Source organism: Bos indicus x Bos taurus, chromosome 4, assembly GCF_003369695.1.
Source record: "Bos indicus x Bos taurus breed Angus x Brahman F1 hybrid chromosome 4, Bos_hybrid_MaternalHap_v2.0, whole genome shotgun sequence".
Classification (NCBI taxonomy): Eukaryota; Metazoa; Chordata; class Mammalia; order Artiodactyla; family Bovidae; genus Bos; species Bos indicus x Bos taurus.
The window spans coordinates 99221136-99246641 of record NC_040079.1 but is presented as its reverse complement, the minus strand read 5'-3'; the positions used below and the strand labels follow the sequence as shown (position 1 = coordinate 99246641).

At 34.5% G+C, this 25506-nt stretch overlaps 1 protein-coding gene across 1 annotated transcript in view; it reads right to left on the bottom strand.

Annotated features, from left to right (window-relative positions):
- The window catches only part of VWDE (von Willebrand factor D and EGF domains), an 82556-nt gene extending 66511 nt beyond the window's left edge, over positions 1 to 16045 (bottom strand). The window contains 12 exon segments of the mRNA XM_027538441.1: positions 702 to 824; positions 949 to 1104; positions 4880 to 5014; positions 6493 to 6533; positions 9222 to 9469; positions 10817 to 10890; positions 11138 to 11324; positions 11326 to 11353; positions 14028 to 14173; positions 14710 to 14801; positions 15636 to 15883; positions 16036 to 16045. Of these exon segments, the coding sequence (XP_027394242.1) occupies positions 702 to 824; positions 949 to 1104; positions 4880 to 5014; positions 6493 to 6533; positions 9222 to 9469; positions 10817 to 10890; positions 11138 to 11324; positions 11326 to 11353; positions 14028 to 14173; positions 14710 to 14801; positions 15636 to 15883; positions 16036 to 16045 (1488 nt within the window).
- Positions 16046 to 25506: the final 9461 nt, after the last annotated feature.

Below are 25506 nucleotides of genomic sequence, written 5' to 3'. Positions count from 1 at the left end.
GAAAGTGAAAGAGGAGAGTGAAAAAATTGCCTTAAATCTCAACATGCAGAAAACGAAGATCATGGCATCCGGTCCCACCGCTTCATGGGAAATAGATGGGGAAACAGTGGAAACAGTGTCAGACTTTATTTTTCTGGGCTCCAAAATCACTGCAGATGGTGACTGCAGCCATGAAATGAAAAGACGCTTACTCTTTGGAAGGAAAGTTATGACCAACCTAGATAGCATATTCAAAAGCAGAGACATTACTTTGCCAACAAAGGTTCGTCTAGTCAAGGCTATGGTTTTTCCTGTGGTCATGTATGGATGTGAGAGTTGGACTGTGAAGAAGGCTGAGTGCCAAAGAATTGATGCTTTTGAACTGTGGTGTTGGAGAAGACTCTTGAGAGTCCCTTGGACTGCAAGGAGATCCAACCAGTCCATTCTGAAGGAGATCAGCCCTGGGATTTCTTTGGAAGGAATGATGTTCAAGCTGAAACTCCAGTACTTTGGCCACCTCATGCGAAGAGTTGACTCATTGGAAAAGACTCTGATGCTGGGAGGGATTGGGGGCAAGAGGAGAAGGGGACGACAGAGGATGAGATGGCTGGATGGCATCACTGACTCGATGGACGTGAGTCTGAGTGAACTCTGGGAGTTGGTGATGGACAGGAAGGCCTGGCGTGCTGCGATTCATGGGGTCGCAAAGAGTCAGACATGACTGAGTGACTGATCTGATCTGATCTAGTACACAAGTCCTTTTCATAGAGACCACTAACTTGACAAGCTCAATCATATATGATCATTATTTTGGGATTACTGAACCTATAACTATTGTTAGATACCTGCAAGATATATGTAGTTCTATAATCAGATAATTTGTTCTAAGTATAATATTATAAATTCATTATGAAATTTTAATACATAAATATTTTATTTATAAATATGAGGATATCTTTTCTTTTTTACCTTTATTTGCCACTTCATGATTGGTTTATCACTCATTATATCTATGGTACTAGACTGCTGAACATCAGCGGGCAACTGACAATCAACAGTCCTGCTGTTTTGAAAAACAGTGTATGTGTAGAGGGCCTCTTCAAGGACCCATTTACTGCTATTAAACTGAAAGCGTAATGAAAAATCAATTAACCTCTGTTAGATCATGGAAATGCTTTGCCAGTGAGTCGCATATAACCAAAATATTAATTTTAAAATATGTGCCTGGTATAATGGAATGCATAATAAAGAAAGAAAACTGACATTGACAGTTTTATTCAGAATACATATGCATCCTAATTTGATATAAATTGCTTTTAATGACTCACACACTTCTTGTGGGTTCAAATCAAATAACTTACCAATATTAGCCATAAATAATGGATCCCAAGTAATGACTTTTGTAGCAAGAAGAAACATTTTTGACTATGTAGTTGATACATAGCAGACTGGTTTTCTACCCAGAAAATCCTTCACTTCTCTTGACCCCATCTTCTACTTGAAACCGCCCTTTCTGCCTCCATATACATGGTTTTCAAAGGGCTTCTCATTTTCTTACATGACCCACCTCCCTTGACTACATCTGACTGGTCCGTAGGTAGACCAAAGCTATGCCAATGCTTATTTCAGATGTTTTAACTTCGTACCATAGAGGATGTTAAGCCAGCCTGGAGGCTTGAGTTACAAGATAAAAAGCTATGGAGCTGTTGATGGCCATGTTTATCACTCTTGGAGAAAGGTAATACCTAGTGAAAGGGAAAAATGAAGCTCACAAACAGAGACAAGCAGGACCATGACAGATACACACACACATACAAATGCAGACAAACTGAGTCTTCATGGTGTTTAAGTCCCAAGTTTAATTCTTTTTTTCCTGAGAATTCAGCAGTCAGGTTCCTATTGGGGTTTTGTGAAAAATGCATTTTCCTCATAATATCATTTTGCTCAAGCTAGTTCAATTTATGTAACTTAAAACTAAATATATTCTAACCAATTCACCACATTTAATAACTCAACGTCATATCATACTTAAACTTTAAATACTATTTTTCAGTATTGAATTGCATTGGTATCTAAAGAAGTAAAGCAAGAATAACGTTCTGGCTACATAACAACACAGAAAAAGGATATATTTTATTACTAAAATTTAGGTTCAGATATTTAAAAAGTTTATGCCTTGGAATGTTTTTAAGGGCTCAGAAATAGGAGTATACTGATGTTTCAATATTACAGGTCAGCAGGAAAAAAAAAGCAAGAACATACTAGTCTATGGCTAGCAGAAGCTATCTTGCTGAAAGAGTGAGCCCCATAACACATCTCCATGTTTAAGGGACTGTGTACAGTCTGGCCTAGCAGATAAATCAGTGATTCCCTTCCAGCAGAGGCGGATGACAACAATCATCAGACGGTAGTCATGATATTGACACTTAGATGGATGTATGGACTCTTGTTTTGGTTTTGGGTGTTGAAACAAGACTCCAGGCAATGACCAGGAATACAGGGGTTATTTCCACTCTTCTGTTTAGAAAGCCTACTCCAAATGAAGAATAAACAGGGTTCTCTTTCTTTTCCATTCAACAATATTTTGTGAGTATCTGTATGGAATCCCTAGTGGCTCAGACGGTAAAGAGTCTGCCTGAATGCAGGAGACCTGGGTTGGATCCCTGGGGAAGGGAATGGCAACCCACTCCAGTATTCTTGCCTGGAAAATCCCATGGACCTGGTGGGCTACAGTCCATAGAGTCACAAAGAGTCAGACACAACTAAGTGACTAACACTCACTTTCTTTCATATGGAATGAGAATATTCTAAAAGAAAGAGATCACAGAGGAAAGAAAAACAAAATACTTTCTTATTGTTATAACCAAGATTCAAATAAGGTGTAATGAGAGAAAGAAGCCGCTAAGTCTAACTAGCGTGGTCAAGGAAGGCTTCAAAAAAGGAACAGCACTTCTCTTGAAAGTGAAAAAGGAGACTGCCTTTTGGATACTGGGAGCAGAAATAGATGAGTGCAATTTAGGAAGCCTGGAGGGGGATACCATGTGAAAAAACAGTAATGCAGGAAAAAGCATGGGATTTTCCTAGAGTACAGGAGTTCACACCTGGAAAAACAGACAATAGCTGGATCATGAAGGGTCATTGTTTCTAGGATAGCAACTTAAGTTTAATCCTATCAGTAAGTGACGGGATTCTTAATTCTGGATCACTTAAGTGATCCAGTTCTTAAAAATTGGATTCTGTAAAGTCCTAGATGCTTTTAGGGTGAATGAAGAAAATGACTGGGTGGATGGAGCTCTAGACAAAAACTTGTTAAAAATGACTACTGCAAAAGTAAAAAAGAACATCTGTATTATGCTACCATTCATAGGAAAAAAGAAATTTACATTCTCCTCTGTGCAAAAGAAATACAATAAGAATAAACTAAGAAAACAATGGATACTTTTGGAAAATGGATGGGAACAGGATGGAAAGAAGGAGCAATGGGGAGAGGAACACAAGGATGAGAAGAAAGTGACACTTCTCTGCAGTGTATACCTTTTGTATGGCATCAACTATTAGAACCACGATAATATATCACATACCTTCCAAATAAGTATATAACTAAAATCAACCAGAGTGTGAAGGAAATTCAAAGTGGAATACAAATACTATAAAAAGAAATCCAACAGTATTACAAATAAAATACATAAACATTCTAAACAGTGTGAGAAAGAAAATAGTTAATGTATGTAATTTTGATTCTTGTTAATGAATATATATATATATATTATATATATATATTTTCCTATAGTTCTGTATAGAGTTAGAGAATTCCAGAGTATACTCTTTATCAGATATTTGAAGGAGGGAAGTAGTATGAGAAGAAGTATCACAGTAAAAAGTATATCTGAAAGAACAAAATGTACTTTCCAAGAGAATATAAACCTATAAAATTCTCTCATCAGATCACTTAATTGGACTGTGATGATCACATTTGATGTGATGTGGTATGATGTGGTGATAACATGTGGTTTATTCTGCCAAGAACAATATAATGACAACTTTCATGAGCAACACTAAAGTGAATGAAATAATATATATTACATTTTCTATTACATGTCTTATTATTTCACTGAGGTTAAAATATTTCATGGCTCATTTGGAAAGGCTCTACTCAAAATCTTGCAATAAGCATAACTCTTACGTATAACTATTTGACAAAGACACATACAAAAGTTATTTCCTCCTTAAATTCTCAATCTCAGAATGAATTGAGAGAAAAGTAAAAAAAAATGCTAAATTATGTTTTACTATTGTAAGCTTCTAGCTTACCCAACGTAATAAGTACTTTCTAAATTTAAAATGCTCCTTAAAATTCCACAAATAAAAGGAAGATCATATAAATATCATCAAAAATAAAGTATAATTTGATGCACTAATATTAAAACTGAGTGACCATGTCTGTCTTATGTGGCTTCAAGAAAGAAAAACACTTTTTTTTTTTGCAATTTTCCCATATGAAATCCATATTAAGGGAAATATAAAGGATGAGCACAATTATTCCTAACTTTTTGGTTTGCAAAAGGGAATTGTTCATATCTCTAAATCCTGTAATTTAAACAAAGTGTCTTCGATTAAAATGACCTCCATTCTTTGTGTTTTTACATTTCAATAAAGACGCCGATATCATTTGATATTATTTTAATTTTTTATTGAGACTGAAATAGTGAGCTAATGCCTCAATAAAAATGATAAAAAACAGGAGAAGCTTTATGGTTAAGCAACTTAACAGTTTTCCTGTTCAGCTCTCTGAGGATATGACATCCTTTGAGATTATGTTGCTAATTGATACTCCAAACTAAAGAAAATTAACCTGAATAACTCATGAACTTAATTGTTTTTGACATTATAATTAACATACCTTCAGTTTAGTAACTTCACATTTAATTGAAGGTGATTCTTTGAAGCCTTGACCAAAAACTCTCACCATCACACAGTTATATTTTCAAATATTACAGAATCCAGCATTCTCAAGTTCTATAATCTCAGGAAACTTGTCTTCAGAAAAAAATGATTAAAAAAATATAATATATTTTCTTTAACTCCAGAAAAAATTATTTTCAAGGCCAAAATTAAAAGCATATGTAAAATAATATTTTAAAGTCTATCCCCAATATTATTTAGCACATTAATTAAACAGTTACATGTTAACAGTAATCTAGTATTAAAAGAAGTACTACCTACTATTCAGCCAATAGAAATAGCATTACAGATATTATCAGTGCCCAATTATACAGGTTTAATTAATATTTTAATAATATTTGATACCAAATAATACAAGTATTAACAAATTACTGCCACCTTGTGTATGTTTTGCTTTTGCCATTTGGTTTATGTCTTAGAGACACGTTACAGAAAAAATGCTCTTATAAAAATAGGTTATGAAAAAATGCCCTTGTAATAAGATAATGTATTTAGCAATGCAATGTATTAAATTAAAAAACAATTCTTAACATAACTTTTAGGAAAGAATTATCAAATTTTGTGCATGCTGTTGTCCCAGTATTGTTGCTATTTTTATGTATTATTGCTGTCATACTTGATACCATAATCTTAGGTATACTTCTCAGTCGTAGGAGAAAATAATTTCTTTATCAGTCAGAGTCAGATGACCTTCTTATGGTATTTCTCTCCTTCTGGTCATGGCAAGATTATTCATTATCTCTATCAGTAAGATCTAGTGGTTAAAATAGATAAATGCATTATCTATTAAAATAGATAAATGCATAAAGTCATTGAATCCTTTAAGAACTGTCAAGATCTATGTGAATATAACTTTAAAAGCAATAGGATATAAAAATCCTGCTATTTGTATTTAGAGTTCTGAAATATTTATGAAAATTTAGAAAAATAATATTCTTTTATATATTCAGATGTTTACACAGCAACTTCTATTTTTCTGCTGTTATTCTAAATGTTGGAGATACAATCATGAACAAAATAGTCTTGGCCTTCCTGATACTTACATTCTATTATGAGAGGACAAAAAAGAAAAAATAAATATGAAGTGTATCACATAAGACAGTGGAGAAAAAGTATATTTTCAAGACAATGGAGAAAATGTATATTAACTATTAATGCATTAAGGGAGATAAATTCTATGGGGTTGTGTGAGAAAAACTATTTTATTTAGAATGACCATGGAAGGATTTTATATGATAATATATTTGAATAGAAAAGACAAGGAAGTCAGTCATGAAGATATGTGGAAGAATGTGTCAGTGAGAGGGAGTGATAAGTCCAAAGGTCCTGAGGGAGAAGCAGGCTGGCCTTTATTAGGAACAGTAAAGCTTCCACTAGAGAACACTGGAAAGTAATGACCTATGGAGGAATGGTGGATGAGTTCAGTGAGAGAGGAGTCTCAGATTATACATGGTCTTCTAAGCTATAGTAGGGCCTGCCAATTTTACTCTGAAAGTGATGAAGAGCCAACAAAGGGATTTAAGCAGAGGAATAGTACAGTCTGACTTACATTTCAAAGGAATCACTGCATGGAGAATAAACTTTAAGAGAATCTAAAATAATTAAGGGAGAGATAATGGTGGCTTGGACTAAGTTGGTAGCAGGGAAAGAGATAAAATTCTTTGATACTAGAGGTGAATTTGCTTCTGATGGATCAAACGTGAGGCTTGATATAAAAAGAAAAGTCAAAGTGACTATGAGTTTTTAACATGAACAATTGAGGAAAGAAGTTTGCATTTACTGAGATGGAAAAGAGCAGGTTGGTGGTGGTAGGAGGAAAATCAGGAGTTATTGGTTTAATGATTATGAGAATCAAACTGACTTTCTAATGTCTTCCTCTAATTTACTGGGACAAAATAATGAGTACCATTTAGACAGATTAGAAAAAAAACTAAGCATATTAGTAAAATGAGCAAAATATAAAGTTTTATCTTTATATATTTTATATATTGAAGTTTAATCTCCATATTGATCCTTCCACTGAGATATTTTGTTTATGCTCCTTTTGTTAAATAATTTACACTAAAGCAAATATTTTATACAATTAAAACAGCTAGAAATGTTGAGGATAATGTTTCCAAAATAATATCTCTGATAATAATTATTTCATGTAGAGCTAGACTGCCGAGTAATTAATTTACACAGATAAATATAATTCCAGAAGAGAACAGATTCCTGTGGGTAATCAGTATTCTCTTGCAGTCAGTAGGTAAATAGAATAAGAAGCCAAATTATACCAGAAAGTTGCTTGGGCAACTGGGAATGGGAGCAAGGGGGTTTCTTGAATCATCTTAAAAGCCTATGTCATCCATGAGCCTCCTCACAGGAGGATCAGCCCTCTCCCAGGTCAGGCGCTTTGGTGTCTGTGTTGAAGATCACTGAAAACACACCACCTGTGTTTTGTTCATCTGACTCTCCTTCCCTTTTAAACTTTTAAATTTAAAAACAGAGCTTTTCTCCTTTGCATGAAATCAGTTAAATGTGCACTGCAGAAAAATACAAAAGCAAACAAATTTTACAGTACTACTCAATCTGAGGTAGCTAGTATATCTTAATGCAAGTGCTTTGTAAACCTCTCCTACATTTCATTAATATCTTCTTCACCTGTCAATAAATCCACATTTACTCCAAAATTTTCATGAGTACAAAACGTTCTATTATGTGACAGCATTATATTTAGGGTTTTGGTTAAATGGTTTATTCATCACTGATTAATTGTACTTTTTCCCTCTTGGAAAAATATAATGAGTATCACTAAGGTTCTGCACATCCTTGATTATTTTACTTTGACAAATTTTCAGAACTAAAATTTCCTGAAAAAATGGCATGCACAGGTTCAGATCATAATATATGAATAATACATATGTTCTCTGGAAAGTCTGTAACTACATGTTCTACACTTGGTCTTGCATGAGAGGTGTTTGATCTTCATTTCTTTGATAAACTAATGAGGTTGACGTTTTCATATTTTTGTTGATTATTTGTACTTCTGGGTATATTAGTCTGTTTTATTTCTTTGTGAATTGCCTATTTATATTGTTTTCTCATTTTAATTGGAGTGCTGACTATATTAGTGATGTATGAGTGCTTTCTATATTAACTATGCTTTATATGTAACAGTATTTTCCCTTTTTGATTTGCATTTTGGTTTTTAATGACAATTCAAATATATAAAGCTATGTTAAAAATTCTTACTCATCTCAATGCTATAAAAACATTTACTTAAACTTTCTGTTGCAGCCTGGCAGAGTAGAGACCAGAACCTGCCCCATGACTCAAGGGTGCGGCAAACCGCGCCCTCGTGATTGTCCTAGTAAGCATGCTAACCTGACATTCTTGGGTCAGGAAGAGCTCTCTCTTCCGCTTCACTGCCTACCCCTGTGTCCGTCTCCATGGAAACAAAACAAGTTATTCCTGTATTCCTGATCAACAGCAGAGCCTGCGCTAATCAAACTCCCCAGTATAGCTATTCCCTAATGATCTCATGTGACTTCTGCCAATAAAAGTGAGGACTGGAAGGAGCCATTTTGTCTTCCTGCCATGGACAGTAGGATGGCCCCCTGACTCCCCACTTGCCAAATTATATGGGTCTGTTTTTTCATTATGGTGCTTGCCCCCGTTTCAGGTCTTTCTCACCGGCTGTGCTGGACCTGGCAACTTCTACTACTTTGATTTAAATTTTAAATTTCATTCACCTGGAATTTACTTTTTTGGAAGATGAAAGGAAGGTGACCTTAAAATGCAAATAATCAGTTCACAGATATTAAGTATTATTTTAAAATATATAACCTTAGGTCTATTTCTTGATTTTCTAATCTCTTTCATGTATCTATCAGTGTATTCCTGAAGCAGAATCATCTGTATTCATTTCAAAAATAGTTACTCGTAAATATTTATTCTTAATTATGTATTTCATCTCTGCCTAATATACTGTTTACTGGATGTTATAAAAATATTTTTTATGAATAATCTATTGTTATCATACTGAAATCTTAAAATAAGGCACTTAGATTTGACAGTTTGAACTTTGTTGTGTCTATTTGTGTGGTAAGTGAAAAAAAAATGTATTCTGAGATCAGTGTTAATTGGTAAGTTATTTTCTTAAAAAAATTAACATTGGAAAATAATGGCACCTAATTTAATATAGATGAAATTCAGATTTGAATCCAAAATCAGTAGAAAAAAACAAAAAATACTTTTAACAGTGAAGAATCATACATACTATGACTTTTCTTCCTAAGATTCACTTATCTTGATATTGCTGATTACATCTTGGCTCTTTGCAAATAAATATGGCTGTGATTCATGTAGCTGACCACTGCACATATCGAAAGTAACTACATCACCTTCTTCTTTGGCAACAAAGCCGCAGTTACATGACACAGGATAGTGAAAGCTTCCACAGTCCCACTGACGTACATGGACTTCAAAATCACGTGACATACTCTTATAAAGCACAAATGTTCCAGTCTTGAAGTTATCATATATCCTATCATTAACAGAAGTCAATTGCATTAAGAATTGGTATAAAATATCACAACAGTATGTTATAAACTAAATATACATATTAAATGTATTTATATGCATTCAATATATTTTGATGCAAGAATGGAAAATCTGTATTCTAATAGCTTTATACATCACAACAATTATTTGTAGATTACTAAATGAAACAAGGTAGTAATAAACACCCAAATCTCTCTCAGTGCATTTTTCTTCTGTGTCATCACTTCAGTCAGTCCCCACTTTCAACCTTCTCTTTGTGACACTGCTTTCTTTCCCCTCAGATACACTACATACTTTGTCGTGTGTCTCTCTCCACCCATACAAACGTAAGCCTCAGGAGGCTAGGGGACGTTTGTCTGTTTGTGCACTGCCATACTCCAGCACTTAAGAGTGTGGTTTGCCACTTAGTTGTTACATGGTTAATACTGTTGAATGATAACAAATTAAATTAATAGCCACTATGCTTTCTCCAGGTTTTTCCACTAAAGCTTCTAAGTTTAGCTATAATCATAAAGAATTTAATTTAATTTAATTATAATCATAAAAGATTGTTGTATGTGGGTTACCGTGGAATTTCACTTGTTATTGGTGAGGGGCTCTACATGTTCTTGCTGATATTAAATAATTTTATTAACAATGATCACATTATAATTTTTTAAAGAAGAAATGACCTTCTATCACAAAGAATATTATGACTCAATGAAGAGGTATTCTTATTATTTCTTTAGCAACATCTTAAAATCATGTATTTCCCAAAACAGTATAACTGAGTTTAAATCCGTCTATTCAGGTATTAATAGCAAGCTAGTTTAGGTTACTGTTGGGTCATTTTGCTCAGTTTAAGTTCCAAAGGCAGACATCCAGATATTCACGATAGCTACAACAGTTTTTCCCCTGAGTATTCTTGCAATGAATTAGAAGTGGTTAATTTTTAAAATAATTATATGTGTTAGCTTAATCATCTTACCTAAACATTCAATATTATTATTTCAATATCATGTAGAAATGTGATACAGTACATATCTCTAGAATAGATAATTTAATCATTATGATAAGTAAATGGTCAAGCTAAAATTACTGTATTTATAAGAATCTTCACTTTTACAAACTCAGCTTCACAATTATTCTGTATATTTAAAAAGAACTAGATTTTAGGGCAAAAAACATTTCACATGAACAAATATTTAGAAACAAAACAGTGATGTCCATACATGCCTTCCTTTTTAATCCTTCAGTGAAGAGGACTAAGAAAAAGTATAATGTTTAAAACAAAGCAACAAAATCCAAGAAAAACACAAACTACCAAAGGAGAAAGCTTTCAGGAACCTACCTGCCATCAAAGGTGATTATATGTGGATCAGTAAATGAATAGCAATAAGCAGTTGGGACATCTTTCACTCTGATCTTAAAAGCAAAGAAATTTTCCCTAAATATTACTATTAATTGTTATTTAGAGATATACAATACATTTTCTAACAAACAGTGAATTTTTAATTAGCTACTGTTTTATCATAGTTATTAAGGTAGGAATCATTTAAAAACTGAAATAGCTCATTAAATAATTTTGAGATGAAAAGTTTATAAGGTATAGTGATAAAATACATATATTTTTAAAGCTTAGTTTATAAAAAGGTTTTTATAATCTGTAAACCTGGATGCTGTCTGGAATATAGCTGTTCCACAGGAAATTCTCATGAACTATAGGTTCTACTACAATATTTGTGACTCTATTCCCATCTTGTGAAAAACGTGTAGCTGCAGTATAGTAGACAAAAGCGTGGCTGCAGGTTCCGTTAGCACAGGATGATGTCCGACGAAGGTCCACGTGACGGGAAGACTGCCAAATTTAAGCCTAGTTGTTCTGTACCTATTTTAGTGAAAAAAATACATAGAAAATTTTCCTAAGAGAAACTACCAACCCAAATCCATAATAACATAGAACAGTGAATTCAGAATTTATTCTTAAATTATTTCCTCTTACTTAAAAATATACTGGTAATTTCTGTCTGAATAAACCAAAGCTATTGAACTCTACCTGATCTTTACAAATAGTTAATCAACATGTGTATAAACATATATACATACATATTACTATTTTTCATAGGTTATAAATTCATATGCTCTTGGAAATAATTTAGAAGCAATATAAAATTTATTTTTGTTTCTGTAAAGAAAACAATGTAATTCTAACACTATGAAACATCATTAATTTTTTCTTTCTAATTCTTTTAGGCCTTGGGTACAGATAAATCTTAGGGCTTGAACTTACATTCTATCTATCCATTGTTGAGGGATAGCAATGATTACTGAAATAGAGTTCACTAAGCAGATTTAATTATTGATACAGAGTTCATCATTTTTAAAAACAGAAAAATCAAAACTAAGTAATTCCACACCAGAAATAAATCCTCAATCTCTTTTCACCTTCTAAATGTCCCAGTATATTCAGAACCTTGAGGTGCTTTTTGCCTTGGAACAAAAAACACACACAGAAATAAGTTGGAAAGAAAAGAGGAGGAAGGAACTCTAGAAATTTGTATAACTAAACAAAATGGATAGAGTCCACCAAAAGTCCATCTGAGATAGGCTCACTGCATGGATTCTAAGTTCCTGAAAAGATTTTCTCTTCATACATTTTGTTTCCCTAGGAATATATACTTTTCCCATATACATAATAACAGAAACATCTAAACTCTTAGCCATCTCCCTAAGGTGAATATGAAATATATCTTGCTTAGATAGAACCACAGACATAATCCCCCCTAGTCTATGATATGAGGGCCAAGTACTGTTCTTTTTAAGACTGTGAAAAAGCAGTGGGGTCTTTCTAGAAATACAGTGCATGTGTGTGCTCAGAGATGCAACCATGTTTGACTCTTTGCAACCCTATGGACTGTAGCCCACCAGGCTCCTCAGTCCATGGGATTCTCCAGGCAACAATACTAGAATGGGTTGCCACTTCCTCCTCCAGGGGATCCTCCTAACCCAGAGATTGAACCCAGCTCTCTTAAGTCTCCTGCATTGGCAGGCCAGTTCATTACCACTAGCTCTACCTGCGAAGCCCAGAAATATGGTGGGAGACACCAACTTCCGCTCTACAGGAGTAGAGATATAATGAGAATATACTTAAGGAAGATGAGATGAAGAATATCAGGATGAAATAAATTTTATCCAGAAAAAAAGGAAATTGTTTTTAATTGACAAATAACAGATAAACTTCTAAAATGTAGGAATATATTTAGGCTGTTTTTGTATTATTTTAGCAGTGCTTATCGTGTTGAAAGAATTTAGAGCAAGCAAATATACTTTACACTTGGAAGGAAATCTTTGCCTAACACAATTTTGGAAGATGTCAATAACATCACCCTCTTCCTATTATTCCCCATAAACTTGAGTAAAATTTGCATATTATGCAAAAATACACAATAAGCAAATAGCTTGAGGTAGACATGTCAAACAGCCTGAGAGAGAGGGTTTAATTTCATATTCTGGGTTGTATTTAAAAATAAAGTATTGCTTATGTTGCTCCTGAAATCCGAGGGAATAATTGGGTGTTACCTAAGCCTGTTGAGTGTCAAGCATGTTGGGATAGCTTCTTTTGATTCTTTTTTCTATCTCTGTAGTCATCTCTTTTTCTGGGTGAGTACTTCCTATAAGGCAATCTCTCTTAGCATTTTTATCCTTTTGTTTCTCTGGTTTAATTAAGTGTAATACAGATGTGAAGACCTAGATACATTGCACTTGGTGTATTTACTGAATAAAATGTTATGCCCTATGGTGAAAAAGGTATTAATATATGAACAGAGTTGTAATCTCTCTTGAAAATTATTTTATTTATATTTTACTTGATTGGTCCCTATATCAGAGGCTTAAGGGAAAAACAAAGAACCCAATCAACCCAGTCACTGCTATAGACAGTTTGTCCTCTCCTAGTCTGTCTTGTTCTGAGGGGGAATTTCAGCTCTCTCTGTGGCTGTGACAGTGACATGCATGTGACCGTGTCATACAATCTCCATAACCAGTAATTCAAATGGAAGGATTTGAAAGCAAAACATCTCAGACATGAGCTTACATTAGAGAGCAGAGTGGGAAGAATGCATTATGAGATTTGTGTTACATAAGCTTGAACTTTTAGCATAACTTATCACACCTTCCTCATTAGGGATGACTTGGAAGATCTTAAAGACCAGTGTGTCCCTCAATCTCTGAAAACAAAGCAAAGAGAAGAGTAAGTGGAAGGATGAGGAGCAGGAGAAAGAGAAAAAAGAGGAGGAAGAGAAAGATAACAATGTGGAGACTGTTTATTATTGTCTTTTTTTCCTAACTTGTGCTTTGAGCCCTGGAGGGATAAATGTGGACTGCAATATAGATTGCTTTGGCAATCATAAATTTGGCCCAGTATTATTAACATGATTGAGTTGTAAAATGATGTAAACATGCAATATAATTAATTATATGAGTGCACTCCAGTGACTTCCTGAAGGGAAAAAAGGACTGGTTAGTATTTGAAATATAATAATGAAATGGATTTAGCATATTACCTTGATCAACAGTTGTCAGTTTTAATGAGATTTTGCACTCCTGATCAAGCTCACTGAATCCAGTAGGACAAACAATAGGAACTGTGCTCTCTATCCTCAACTGGTATTCATTCCCATCTTCAGATACAGTGCTCAGGTTGTAACTGGTGTAAGAAAACATGTAAAGCAATCATGTTAAAATATAATTTATTTCTAAGATATAATAATTTTGAAAGGGCATTCCCCTCTATAGCTCCTGTTTTGCTGAGTGAGCTGATGATAGCAATAAACACTAGAATTTTTTAACTAAACAAGATCAATTAAAACCAAACCCTTAAATACATCAGCAATGCACAGAAGAGTTCATGGAGTTGCTGTAATGTTTAGAGTTTAGGCACAGTTTGGTTCCACAACACATTTTAGGCAGTCTGGTTGAAGCCTGCCTTCATGATTCTGGTTCAAGGCAGACAGAATTTTTTTCTGAAAGAAAAAAAAAAAGCAAGTATATTCCAACTGTAGTTCAGTAACAGGCCCTCAGAGCTCACTGGCACTAGAATTATTTGAGCTATTTCTCAAAAAATACAAACTCCTGGGTCTCAGCATGGAGTCTGTGATGTGGTTCTGGAACCAGCAGCCACAGATCACAATGTGGAAAACACAGTTCCAGAGGAATAATCGTTCAAATCTACACCCACTGCTACATACCTTAATGCCGGCAAAAAATTCTCGGCTTTCGATGGCTAAACTTTGTACATGTGGGTTCTCCAAGAAAAAGACAGAAGCACTACAAAATATCTATGAATACAGTTAACAAATAGTCATTTACCAACACAATTCTGGAAGACATATGGATAAATTATTAAAATACTTAACTCTAACTTTTGGTAGATTGTGCATAAGATATAATAGAAAAAAGTAATTTAAAAGCTTGCTTGAAAATTGAGAAAAAGTCCATTATAAAATATTAATTATATAAACCTCAACATAAATCAGTGTTTTGTAGACTTTGTACTTAAGATGTTTTTAAAGGTGGATAATAAATGATATTATCATTGAAAAAATAGAAACTTTTTTCCAGAATAAAATTATATTTTAAAACAAGAAAGGGACATAAATTCATAAGGGTTCCTTGATAATAATCAGTGAATTACTAAAGCAGATACTCATATAAAGTCACTAAGATTACTGATTAATCCAGTTATCACCGGAGTTGGCACAACTTCCAAGAAAAAAATTAAAAGAAAAACATTGTGCTTTATATCCTGAGGATAAAGCTTATATTAGATTATATATATTTTTTAACATTTTTGTTTTTCATTTTTCTTGGAGTATAATTGCTTTACCATGCTGTGTTAGTTTCTGTTGCACAATGAAGTGAATCAGCTCTAAGTATACATATATCACCTCCCTCTTGGACCTCCCTGACCCTCCTCACCCATCTAGGTCATTCAGAGCACTGAGCTGAGCTCCCTGTGCTTTGTAGCAGGTTCCCACTAGCTATCTATTTTACATGACTATATATGTGTCAATGCTAATGTCCCAATTCATTCCCACTTCCAATTTTAAAATCCATTTTTAAAAATTAACACATTTATGAAAATAAAAGAAAATCCAACTTTTTGAACATACCCTGTCTCCAAGTCTGAGATTTATACCATCCAGTTCTAAAAGAGAGAATGCCTGAACTGTGGTCTCTTGTTTCAGTTCTTCTTTGATTTCTTGAGAAGAAAGCCTAGACCAAGCTATGTGAAATCCCACCAAGTTGTTTGTAGGGAAAACATCAAAAGCACACCTACAGAAAAGCCTGGACTCAATAAGCTCCACCACAACCTCTGGCCTTCCTGGAGGTGGTGGTGGTAATGAGACAGACAGCTGACCTGGTGGGAGAAAATTTGTAGTTGGTCATCTTAAAGAGTTGTTATGGGAAAGCTCATGAAAACTGTAACTCAGGGATTTATATTAAGGAAAAGTAAAATACATTTAGAAAAATAATTATTCTCTGGCAATCAGCAAAGTACCATATTCTTACTTTGACTCATAATCTCATAGATATTAATAGCAGAGAAATATGTCAGCTTATCAAGCTTGTATTAATGCATGTTGAATATGACTACTCTTGAAAAGTCTAGCTCTTGAAAAGGAATTTACTTTCTGTTAAGCAATTATCTTTTCTAAAAAAAAGGAACAAATAAGATTTCTACTCTATAATTTCCTGATATAAATATAGTCATGATGATGCAAAATCAAATGCTTTACCCTTTTACTCCTATAAATTACTCTCATAACCCAATCCATCATTACTCTGGGTTGAAAGAGATGTTCATTACAGAAGTGATTACACGATGTTAGTGGGAAATATTCAGAGAAGGAAATGGCAACCCACGCCAGTGTTCTTCCCTGGAGAATCCCAGGGACAGAGGAGCCTGGTGGGCTGCTGTCTATGGGGTCGTGCAGAGTCGGACACAACTGAAGCAACTTAGCAGCAGCAGGAGCAGTAGTGAAAAATATCAAGTGTTAAACAATAGTCATTCTTTTCATTTTTTCTGAGGTTAAAAAAGTTTAAGGTTTCTCGAGGAACTCTGGAAGATTTTACAATTTTTAGCCCTGGGCATTTTTAAGATTAAATCGGGGGAATCTAAATGTTTCAAAATAGCTTTTGATTTTTTTTTTGTTCTATTTTAGAAAAGAGAAAAATATCTGACTGATAAATATTAAAAGTAAGATTTTTTTAAATGTCCTAAAAAATACAAATATTTTCTGTGATATGCACTGTAATTAATTTATGATAATCACAAAATAATTTTCTCAATTCTGTAATCTAGATTTTGGGAAATTCTGAGACCTTAGTCTAAATGTGAGGGGAACAAAGTTATGTAATTTCAGGTATTTTAAAGTATTATTTGTTAGACATCTAGTTACAAAATCCCAATAACAAATGAACCATCCCAAATTAATCTCAGTAATAATTATTTTGCCAAACATTTTAAACATTAGGCCAAATCATTATCTAGATTTTAAGGAAATAATAGACTACTTTCGAGTATATATGATTTTTGAAAAATTACATATCTGAATGAAAATTTTCTATTAAATAAACTAAAAAAAATGTTGAATTTATTTCCAAATAGGGAAGAACTATCTATGGAAATGATTCCTAGGAAGAGATAACAAATGACTGAAAAGAAAATAAATCATGAAATTAATTTTTGAATCACTTGGCATCCTCTATTTGGGTAAGCTAATCACTGCTTGCAAGAATGTAGATCAAAAAACATTTGGTAAAATATAAAGAAAAAGATTCCAAAAACAACAACAGATAAATTATTTCTGCTTGAAAGGCACAATTATCACTTTGTCAATTCTAACAAAGCACCTGCTGTAATGTATTCTCTATTTTATCCTGAAGCTGTATCTGTTAATTTTTGACTCAATATTTTCATTCAAGCGTTACTTTCTCAAATTGTGTGTGACGTTGTACTGCAATTTTTACAATTACACAAATATTCTGAGTATCATAACAGGTGGCTTAAATTTATTGTTTATTCAAGAGGGAGAAGTGATTTTACTTTAATATAAGTGTATCACAAAGAAAATCCAAGTCTATAATGCAGAAAAAAAATTATACTTATGGTTAATGTTTCTATTATTAAGGATATTATTTTATTCTAACAGGGTCTAATCAAACTGAGACTTTGAGATACAACAATTGCTTGTTTAGAGAGCACTAGAAAAATGGGCTGGAAAATCCATTTGCAAATGAAATAGGGCATAGAAAAACAACACAGAGTGATTTACTTTGAGGATTATTCCAGTACCACTTTTTAAAGAAAAAGAGCTGGTATCTAAATTTTATATTATTTATCCTGATTCATTTTATGTCAATATGGTTTCAGTTCAGTTCAATCGCTCAGTCGTGTCCGACTCTTTGTGACCCCATGAATTGCAGCACACCAGGCCTCCCTGTCCATCACCAACTCCCGGAGTTCACTCACGTCCATCGAGTCAATGATGCCATCCAGCCATCTCATCCTCTGTCGTCCCCTTCTCCTCCTGCCCCCAATCCCTCCCAGCATCAGAGTCTTTTCCAATGAGTCAACTCTTTGCATGAGGTGGCCAAAGTACTGGAGTTTCAGCTTTAGCATCATTCCTTCCAAAGAAATCCCAGGGCTGATCTCCTTCAGAATGGACTGGTTGTTTCCTTTTCCCAGGACATTATCGTCTGAAATTTTTTCTTGATAGAAAAAAGAAAAACTTTTCTTTTCACTTAAGTTGTACTAAGTACTTATTAGCTCTTGGCTTCCCTTTATCCTCCATACAGGCATTCTGTATTATTTCTCTCAGTGATATTTTACACAGTGCATTTTACATATACCACTGGTATTTAGAGTACCATGCCTCCATTGGTTATTCTCTTTTTCAAAAATAAAAAAAATTAATATGAATATTAACCAAATTTTTTATGAACCTCACTAAATAATGTATGTTAAAACATGCTTTTTATTACCTTTTGTTTTTCCCCACAGTACTGTAACTGGTTTTTATTCAGCCTATTTTTGCAGACTTAAGTCAGTATAGATGAATTTTCCATTGAAAACAACTAAGTTATTTTCAGCTTTTTCCACTTAACTCACTAGTGGCCACCTGATGCGAAGAGTTGGGGGTAGGAGGAGAAGGGGACGACAGAGGATGAGATGGCTGGATGGCATCACTGACTCAATGGACATGAGTCTCTGTGAACTCTGGGAGTTGGTGATGGACAGGGAGGCCTGGCGTGCTGCGATTCATGGGGTCGCAAAGAGTCGGACACGACTGAGTGACTGAACTGAACTGAAGTATAGTGTTTGTTCTTATCAGTTTAATATGTTAACTTTAAATGGAATATAATCTATAAAAATACTGAATCACTGTGGTGCGTACCTAAAACTAATATTGTACAACAACCATACTTGAATAAAAAGTAAACTAAGGTAAAATAAGAAGAATGAATCTTTAACCCATCAGCCAGAACGAAAGCCCTTCCTTTAAACATATCTCAATGTTATTGGTTTCAAGGAGGTTTCCTGGAAATGGTCAGTAGAGTTCAATATGGTTCAACCCCTTATTAATGGGCTGCACTGATAGCTCAGTTGGTAACGAATCTGCCTGCAATGCAGGAGACCCTGGTTCAATTCCTAAGTCAGGAAGATCCCATGGAGAAGCTATAGGCTAAGCACTCCAGTATTCTTGGGCTTCCCTTGTGGCTCAGCTGGTAAAGAATCCCCCTGCAATGCAGGAAGTCCGGGTTCGATCCCTAGGTTGGGAAGATCCCCTGGAGAAGGGAAAGGCTACCCACTCCAATATTCTGGCCTGGAGAATGCCATGGACTATTCAGTCCATGGGGTCACAAAGAGTTGGACATGACTGAGTGACTTTCACTTTCAACCCCTGACTGAGTTTACTTTTAATAGAAATTCATATAGAAATGACAACCTGATTACATATCAGTCAACCATACAAAATCACGTAGACTGCAACATGTGACCATGTCTTAGTACCTAAGCAGTTTTCCTTTTAATTCAGCATATTTTACAGAAGAGTGATAAATTACTACTTTTCAAAGATTTTGTTTCTGTTATTTGTATATAAAAAAACAACTTTATTTTCTATTTTTTTCTTTTCCACTTTCATTGAAACATAGTTGACATACAGCACTGTATAAATTTAAGGTAGATAGCATAGTGATGTGATTTACATACCTCATGAAATGATTCTCATGGTAAGTTTAGTGAACATCCATCAACTCATGTAGATACAAAATAAAAGAAAAAGAAGTATTTTCCTTGTGATGAAAACTCAGGATTTACACTCTTAACAACTTTTGTATATAACATACAGCAGTGTTAATTGTATTTATCATGTTGTATGTTACATCCCTGCTGCTGCTGCTGCTAAGTCGCTTCAGTCATGTCCGACTCTGTGCGACCCCATAGACAGCAGCCTAACAGGCTCCCCCATCCCTGGGATTCTCCAGGCAAGAATACTGGAGTGGGTTGCCATTTCCTTCTCCAATGCTTGAAAGTGAAAAGTGAAAGTGAAGTCTCTCAGTAGTGTCTGACTCCTAGCGACCCTATGGACTGCAGCCCACTAGGCTCCTCCATCCATGGGATTTTCCAGGCAAGAGTACTGGAGTGGGGTGCCATTGCCTTCTCCAGTTACATCCCTAGTACTTACCTATTTTATAACTGGAAATTTGTATTTTTGACTGTCTTCATCCAATTCCCAATTCCCCCATCCCCAGTCTCCAATAACCACAAATCTGATCTCTTTTTCTAAGCGTTTATTTCTTTGATTGTTTGACATATTGGTATAATTGACCTACAACAGTATGTTAGTTTCTGGTGTACAACAATAAGAGCAGCTTTTAGAAAAATCATTATTTTAATACAAAAATTAACTTGTTTAAACTTACTATCTTCCACAATGTGGTTTAAAAATGAGACTAGAGTACTAAAGTTACTTTAAATGGAGTAGGGAAAGGTATGTTTTCCCTGTCAATAGCCATTCATATACATAAGCAATAATGCTCACATCTAAAGTATATATTATACAACACCTTTATAATTGACATGTCTGGTTAGTGTCATGATTATACTTGAATAGTGTTTAGATTCTTCTAGAAGACTTAAATAAAATGTTGTAGCAGATGGTAAAGCTATGTGACATTTCTGTTTTTGTTTATATGATTTATGTTGTCATCCTTTTCTAAATCCCAAAGCATTTTGAGCCTCACAATTATAACTTGTAATATGTAATTAGTTAAATTCTTTAACTCCAGAAGGAATGCTTGATAATATTGGAGCAGTAATTCCATTATTTAGGAAATGGATAGATTTACGAAGGAACCTAATGGATGTCAGAATATAACATTCACACTAGTCCAATGTGAAATAAGCTGGATTTTTATAAGATACAAACTCATTTTTTAAAATAGTTTTATTGAGATGTATTGTTAATTTACATAAAATTGACCTGTTTTATAGTGCATAATTCAATGCATGGTAGCATATTTACAGAGCTGTGCAAACATTATAGGCTTCCCTAATGGCTCAGATGGTAAAGCGTTTGCCTGCAATTCAGGAGACCTGGCTTCGATCCCTGGGTCGGGAAGATCCCCTAGAAAAGGAAATGGCAACCCACTCCAGTACTCTTGCCTATAAAATCCCATGGACAGAGGAGCCTGGTAGGTTAGAGTTCATGGAATTGCAAAGAGTCAGACGTGACCGAGCAACTTCACATGGTCACACGTTATAACAATCTAATTTTAGAACATTTCTATCACTCTAAAGATAAATCTCATGCCAATTTATAGTCTTTCTCCATCTCCAGTCTCAAGCAACAACTAATCTCCCTTCTGTCTCTACATATTTTCTTTTTTTGGATATTCCATATAAATGGAATCATACATGTTCTTTTGTGACAGGCTTCACTTTTTGATATTATCTGTACTGTAGCTTTGTCAGTACCTTATGCCTTTTTATTGGCAAATAATATTCCATTGTATGATTACAGTATATTTTGCTTATCCATTTAGCAGTTAATGGGCATTTTGAGTTGTTTCTGCTTTGGGGTCATTGTGAATAATGTTGTTATTAACATTTGAGTAAGTCCTTGGGTGTACATGTAAAAATCTTCAAATTTTTTGATCAAACATTATGTTTTTTGTTTTTTCCATGACTCAATTTTGAAGCTTATTTAGCAGTTGTAACACTTAAAGCATGACTTAGAAAGGATTGTCTTGAAAATTTCAGTGCATTTCATTTGATCTTAGGTGAAGAAAAGTAAAACATCTTAAATATTTGTTTGTACAAAATTGGGATGACAAATTTTGAAGTCAATTTGTAAAAGATTCTCAAACTTTTATGAATACTGCAAATGAAAATTACTGTCAACATTTTTGAAATTTTGAGCAACTTTTCTTCATGAATGGTTACTCTATTAGCAAGCCTCTTAGACTTCAAATAATGCTTAGACCCTTAAAAGAAAAACCAAAGACTTTAGTGTACTTAATTAAATTCCTGGATTTTCTGATATTTTAGGTTTCAGAAATTAAATTTTTCATGATGTGAAAAAAAGAACAAACATTACTGGATTAGACCAACCTTGATTCAAAGTTGGAATCTGATACTTTAAAAGCTGTATAACTTTGGGGAAGCTATTTAACAGTTGAGAGAATTAATTTATAGATTTCTAAAGTGAGGCCAATAATTCAATGACTACCTAAATAGAGAGGCATCCAAGAATCTCTACTTGATGGTCACATTCTTCCCCCTGATTTCCTAATGTTTGAATATGTTGACTATTGGTTGCTGCTGATTGGATCAGGGAATCCCTGCTTGATGCGCAGAAAGGGACTTAGCATCACAATTCTGCCCAACAGAAGGCTTCAAAACAGGCTCTGATTCTCTGAGCCCACATGTCCCCACCTTTACAGAATTTATTTTACCTTGTTTTTTTTTACTGAAGTATAATTGCTTTACAATGTTTTGTTAGTTTCTGCTGTGCAACAGTTATATGTATTCATATATCCCCTCCCTCTTCAGACTCCCTCCCATCCATCCTCACCCCAGTCCTCTGGGTCATCACAGAGCTGTGAGCTGAGCTCCCTGTGCCATACAGCAGCTTTCCACTAGCTGTCTGTTTTACACGTGGCAGTGTATATATGTCATTTGTCCTTTATAGAATTTCAATTCTTGACATGGGAAGTCAGCTGGTCTGAGAGCTACTGTATTGTACTGAGGAGGCTGAACAAGGTGAAGCAGTTCAATACAGCGGTTAAGATGATTTCTGGAATGAGAGCACATCATTTGAAATCTGACTCTGCCCATTCCCATCTAGTAACTCTGGGTAAGATATTTCTCTTTACCCTTGTTTATCTGTAAAATGGGGTTAATAGTATTTGCCTAATAAAGTTACTTTGTGGATTAAACCAAACCATATATGTAAGGTCCTATCATACATGGCACTTAGAACATGTTCAACAAATGGCTGAGGCTTGGGCTGTTTTTAGTATTGTTATTTTTCATGCAGCTTATCAGTGCAATCTCATTACCTATATCCATTTACTGCAGGGGATAAGAAGATAAAATTAAAGGAAATTGTCAGGAAATTTAGAGATTGCCTATGACCTTTGTAACTCCTCACTCTCTCTCTTTTCTCTTCTTCTCCCATACACCCCTTATAATTTAGCTAATACACCTCCAGCAAATTCCTCTTAACTTAAAGGCTGAGTAAGAATCTGCCTCCCACTATATTCCCTGTGACTACATTGTTACGTTGACATTAAGTCTGCTACTTAAACTATCTGGGAAAATATAACTAATATACTAGTGCTTATCATTGTGTTAGTATTAAAAATTAAGTATTTAGCATAATGCCTGTCAAATGCTAGAGAATTGACAGTACTACGTTCTGTATATTTCTATATTATTTATAAGCACAGTTACTGAGATATCTTATTCAGTTGTTTGTGACAGAGCAAATGAATCAATTAGAAATTTAGTGGAGAAGAACAGTGTCTTAATCATCACTTAACTCTAGCAAATTTATATACTAACTTAGTTCCAACTGAGCCAGAACCATTCTGCTCTATGGGTATCACCCAGATTTTTCTCTAGATTTTTGCAAACTTTTTCTATAAAGGGGCAGATAGTAAATTCAGACAATTCAATCTCTGTTGAGACTACTTTTCTGTAATTATAGAGTAAAAACAGTCATAGACAATACATAAAGGATTGGGTATAGCAGTGCTGAAACAAAACTTTATCCACAAAAACTGACTGCCATCAGTCAGATTTGACCTGTGGGCCATAGTTTGCAGATCTTTCACAGGTAATGAAAATAGACTATGTATTATTATTAATAACTACTTACCATTCACATTGTTTACTTCTTCCTTAGTTTTAAAATGTATGATTTTTTGTTTTACAGAAACATTTTAAACCTTCTTGGAATTTCTCTGTTTTCTTACCTGCACAATAATAAGAAAAGATATTCTAGTTAGAGCTGAATAAGAGTTACCTATTTTAGAGCTGGGAAAGTCATCAAGATGAATGGTTTTTAAGCTTATTTTAAGATAAATGATTTATTTTAAAAATAATGTGTATCAAAGTCTTTGATTAAAGGTTGCGTGGAAATCTTGGGGCCCTACCCACCAGCTCTGCACAGGATAGTTTGGGAAATAATGGCTTGAGGACAGGGTACTTACTCAGATGTCAACAGAGGCAGAGCTGGCAATGTAAATGTGTGAAAGTGGTTTAGTTCGAAACTGCTCTGAGAGGTAGAGACTAGGGCATGAAAAGGAATTGACCACACAGAGAGAGGAGCTGCTACCACCAGCTGATTATTATACTAACAAAATTTGGGCCTATTTTTCTTTTGGGGAGAGGGGCCTATTATCCTAGATGGTCTCTTTTCACAATAACCAAGCATTTTTCTTCTTTCATTCTTTTTTTCTTTTTAATACTTATGAAATATCTAATTTAAAAAGCCAACAACTAGTTAAAAACAAACAATAAAGAAAAATTCCTTGTCAAACCAAAGACACAACTCCAGGGTATAGCTGCCAATCAGCAACCTCTGCTCAGTATCGAAGTCCTCATTTTAGGGGTAGGATAATGGAGTGTCAAAAATCATGACTTGGGTTAGTCTGGTACATATGTTCCTTGACTTCACTGCCCAAATGCACCTTTCACTAACATGTTTTCTTTGATTTGAGAAGAGAACTTGGTTGATCAAATAGCAGCTAAGAGTACAGACTTTGTGGTTGGGCAGACTTGTGCTAGAAATCCCAGCATTGTCCTAGGTTTCTCATTTGTAACAGAAGGTGATCAATTAATACTTCACAGGGCTGTGATGAGGGGTAAATAAGATAGTGAACAAAATGTCCCCTCCATTCCTGGCATGCAATAAACACGGATAAATGGGACTATTAAATTTTAAATTGTAACGAAAATTTTCATATGAGTAAGTGAGAAAATAAGGCTTCCTTGGTGGCTCAGTGGTAAAGAATCTGCCTGCCAATGCACGAGATGTGGGTTTGATTCCTAGTCCAGGAAGATCTGGAGAAGGAAATGGTACCCACTACAGTATTCTTGCCTGGAAAATTCCATAGCAGAAGAGCTTGGTGCGCTATAGTCCATGGGGTCATAAAGTGTTGGATACAACTTAGCCACTGAACAACAAGTGAGAAAATACAAGTCTAATCAGCTTCGTTAGGTAAGCATGCCTATGCATACATATGCATTTTTGTCTTTCTGGGTCTATAGACTAAATATCTCAAAAATTATCACACAAATCAGAATTATTAGGCCACATTTATACCAAAAGGGTGAAGGTCTGGCTGTTTACTGCCCAAAAGCCAATAAACAGGCCAGGTTGATGGGAAGGAAAGTTTGCTTTATTTCAGATTCCAGCAACTGAGCAAGGGAGAGGGTAGACATCTGTCCAAAGGCCAACTCCTCCC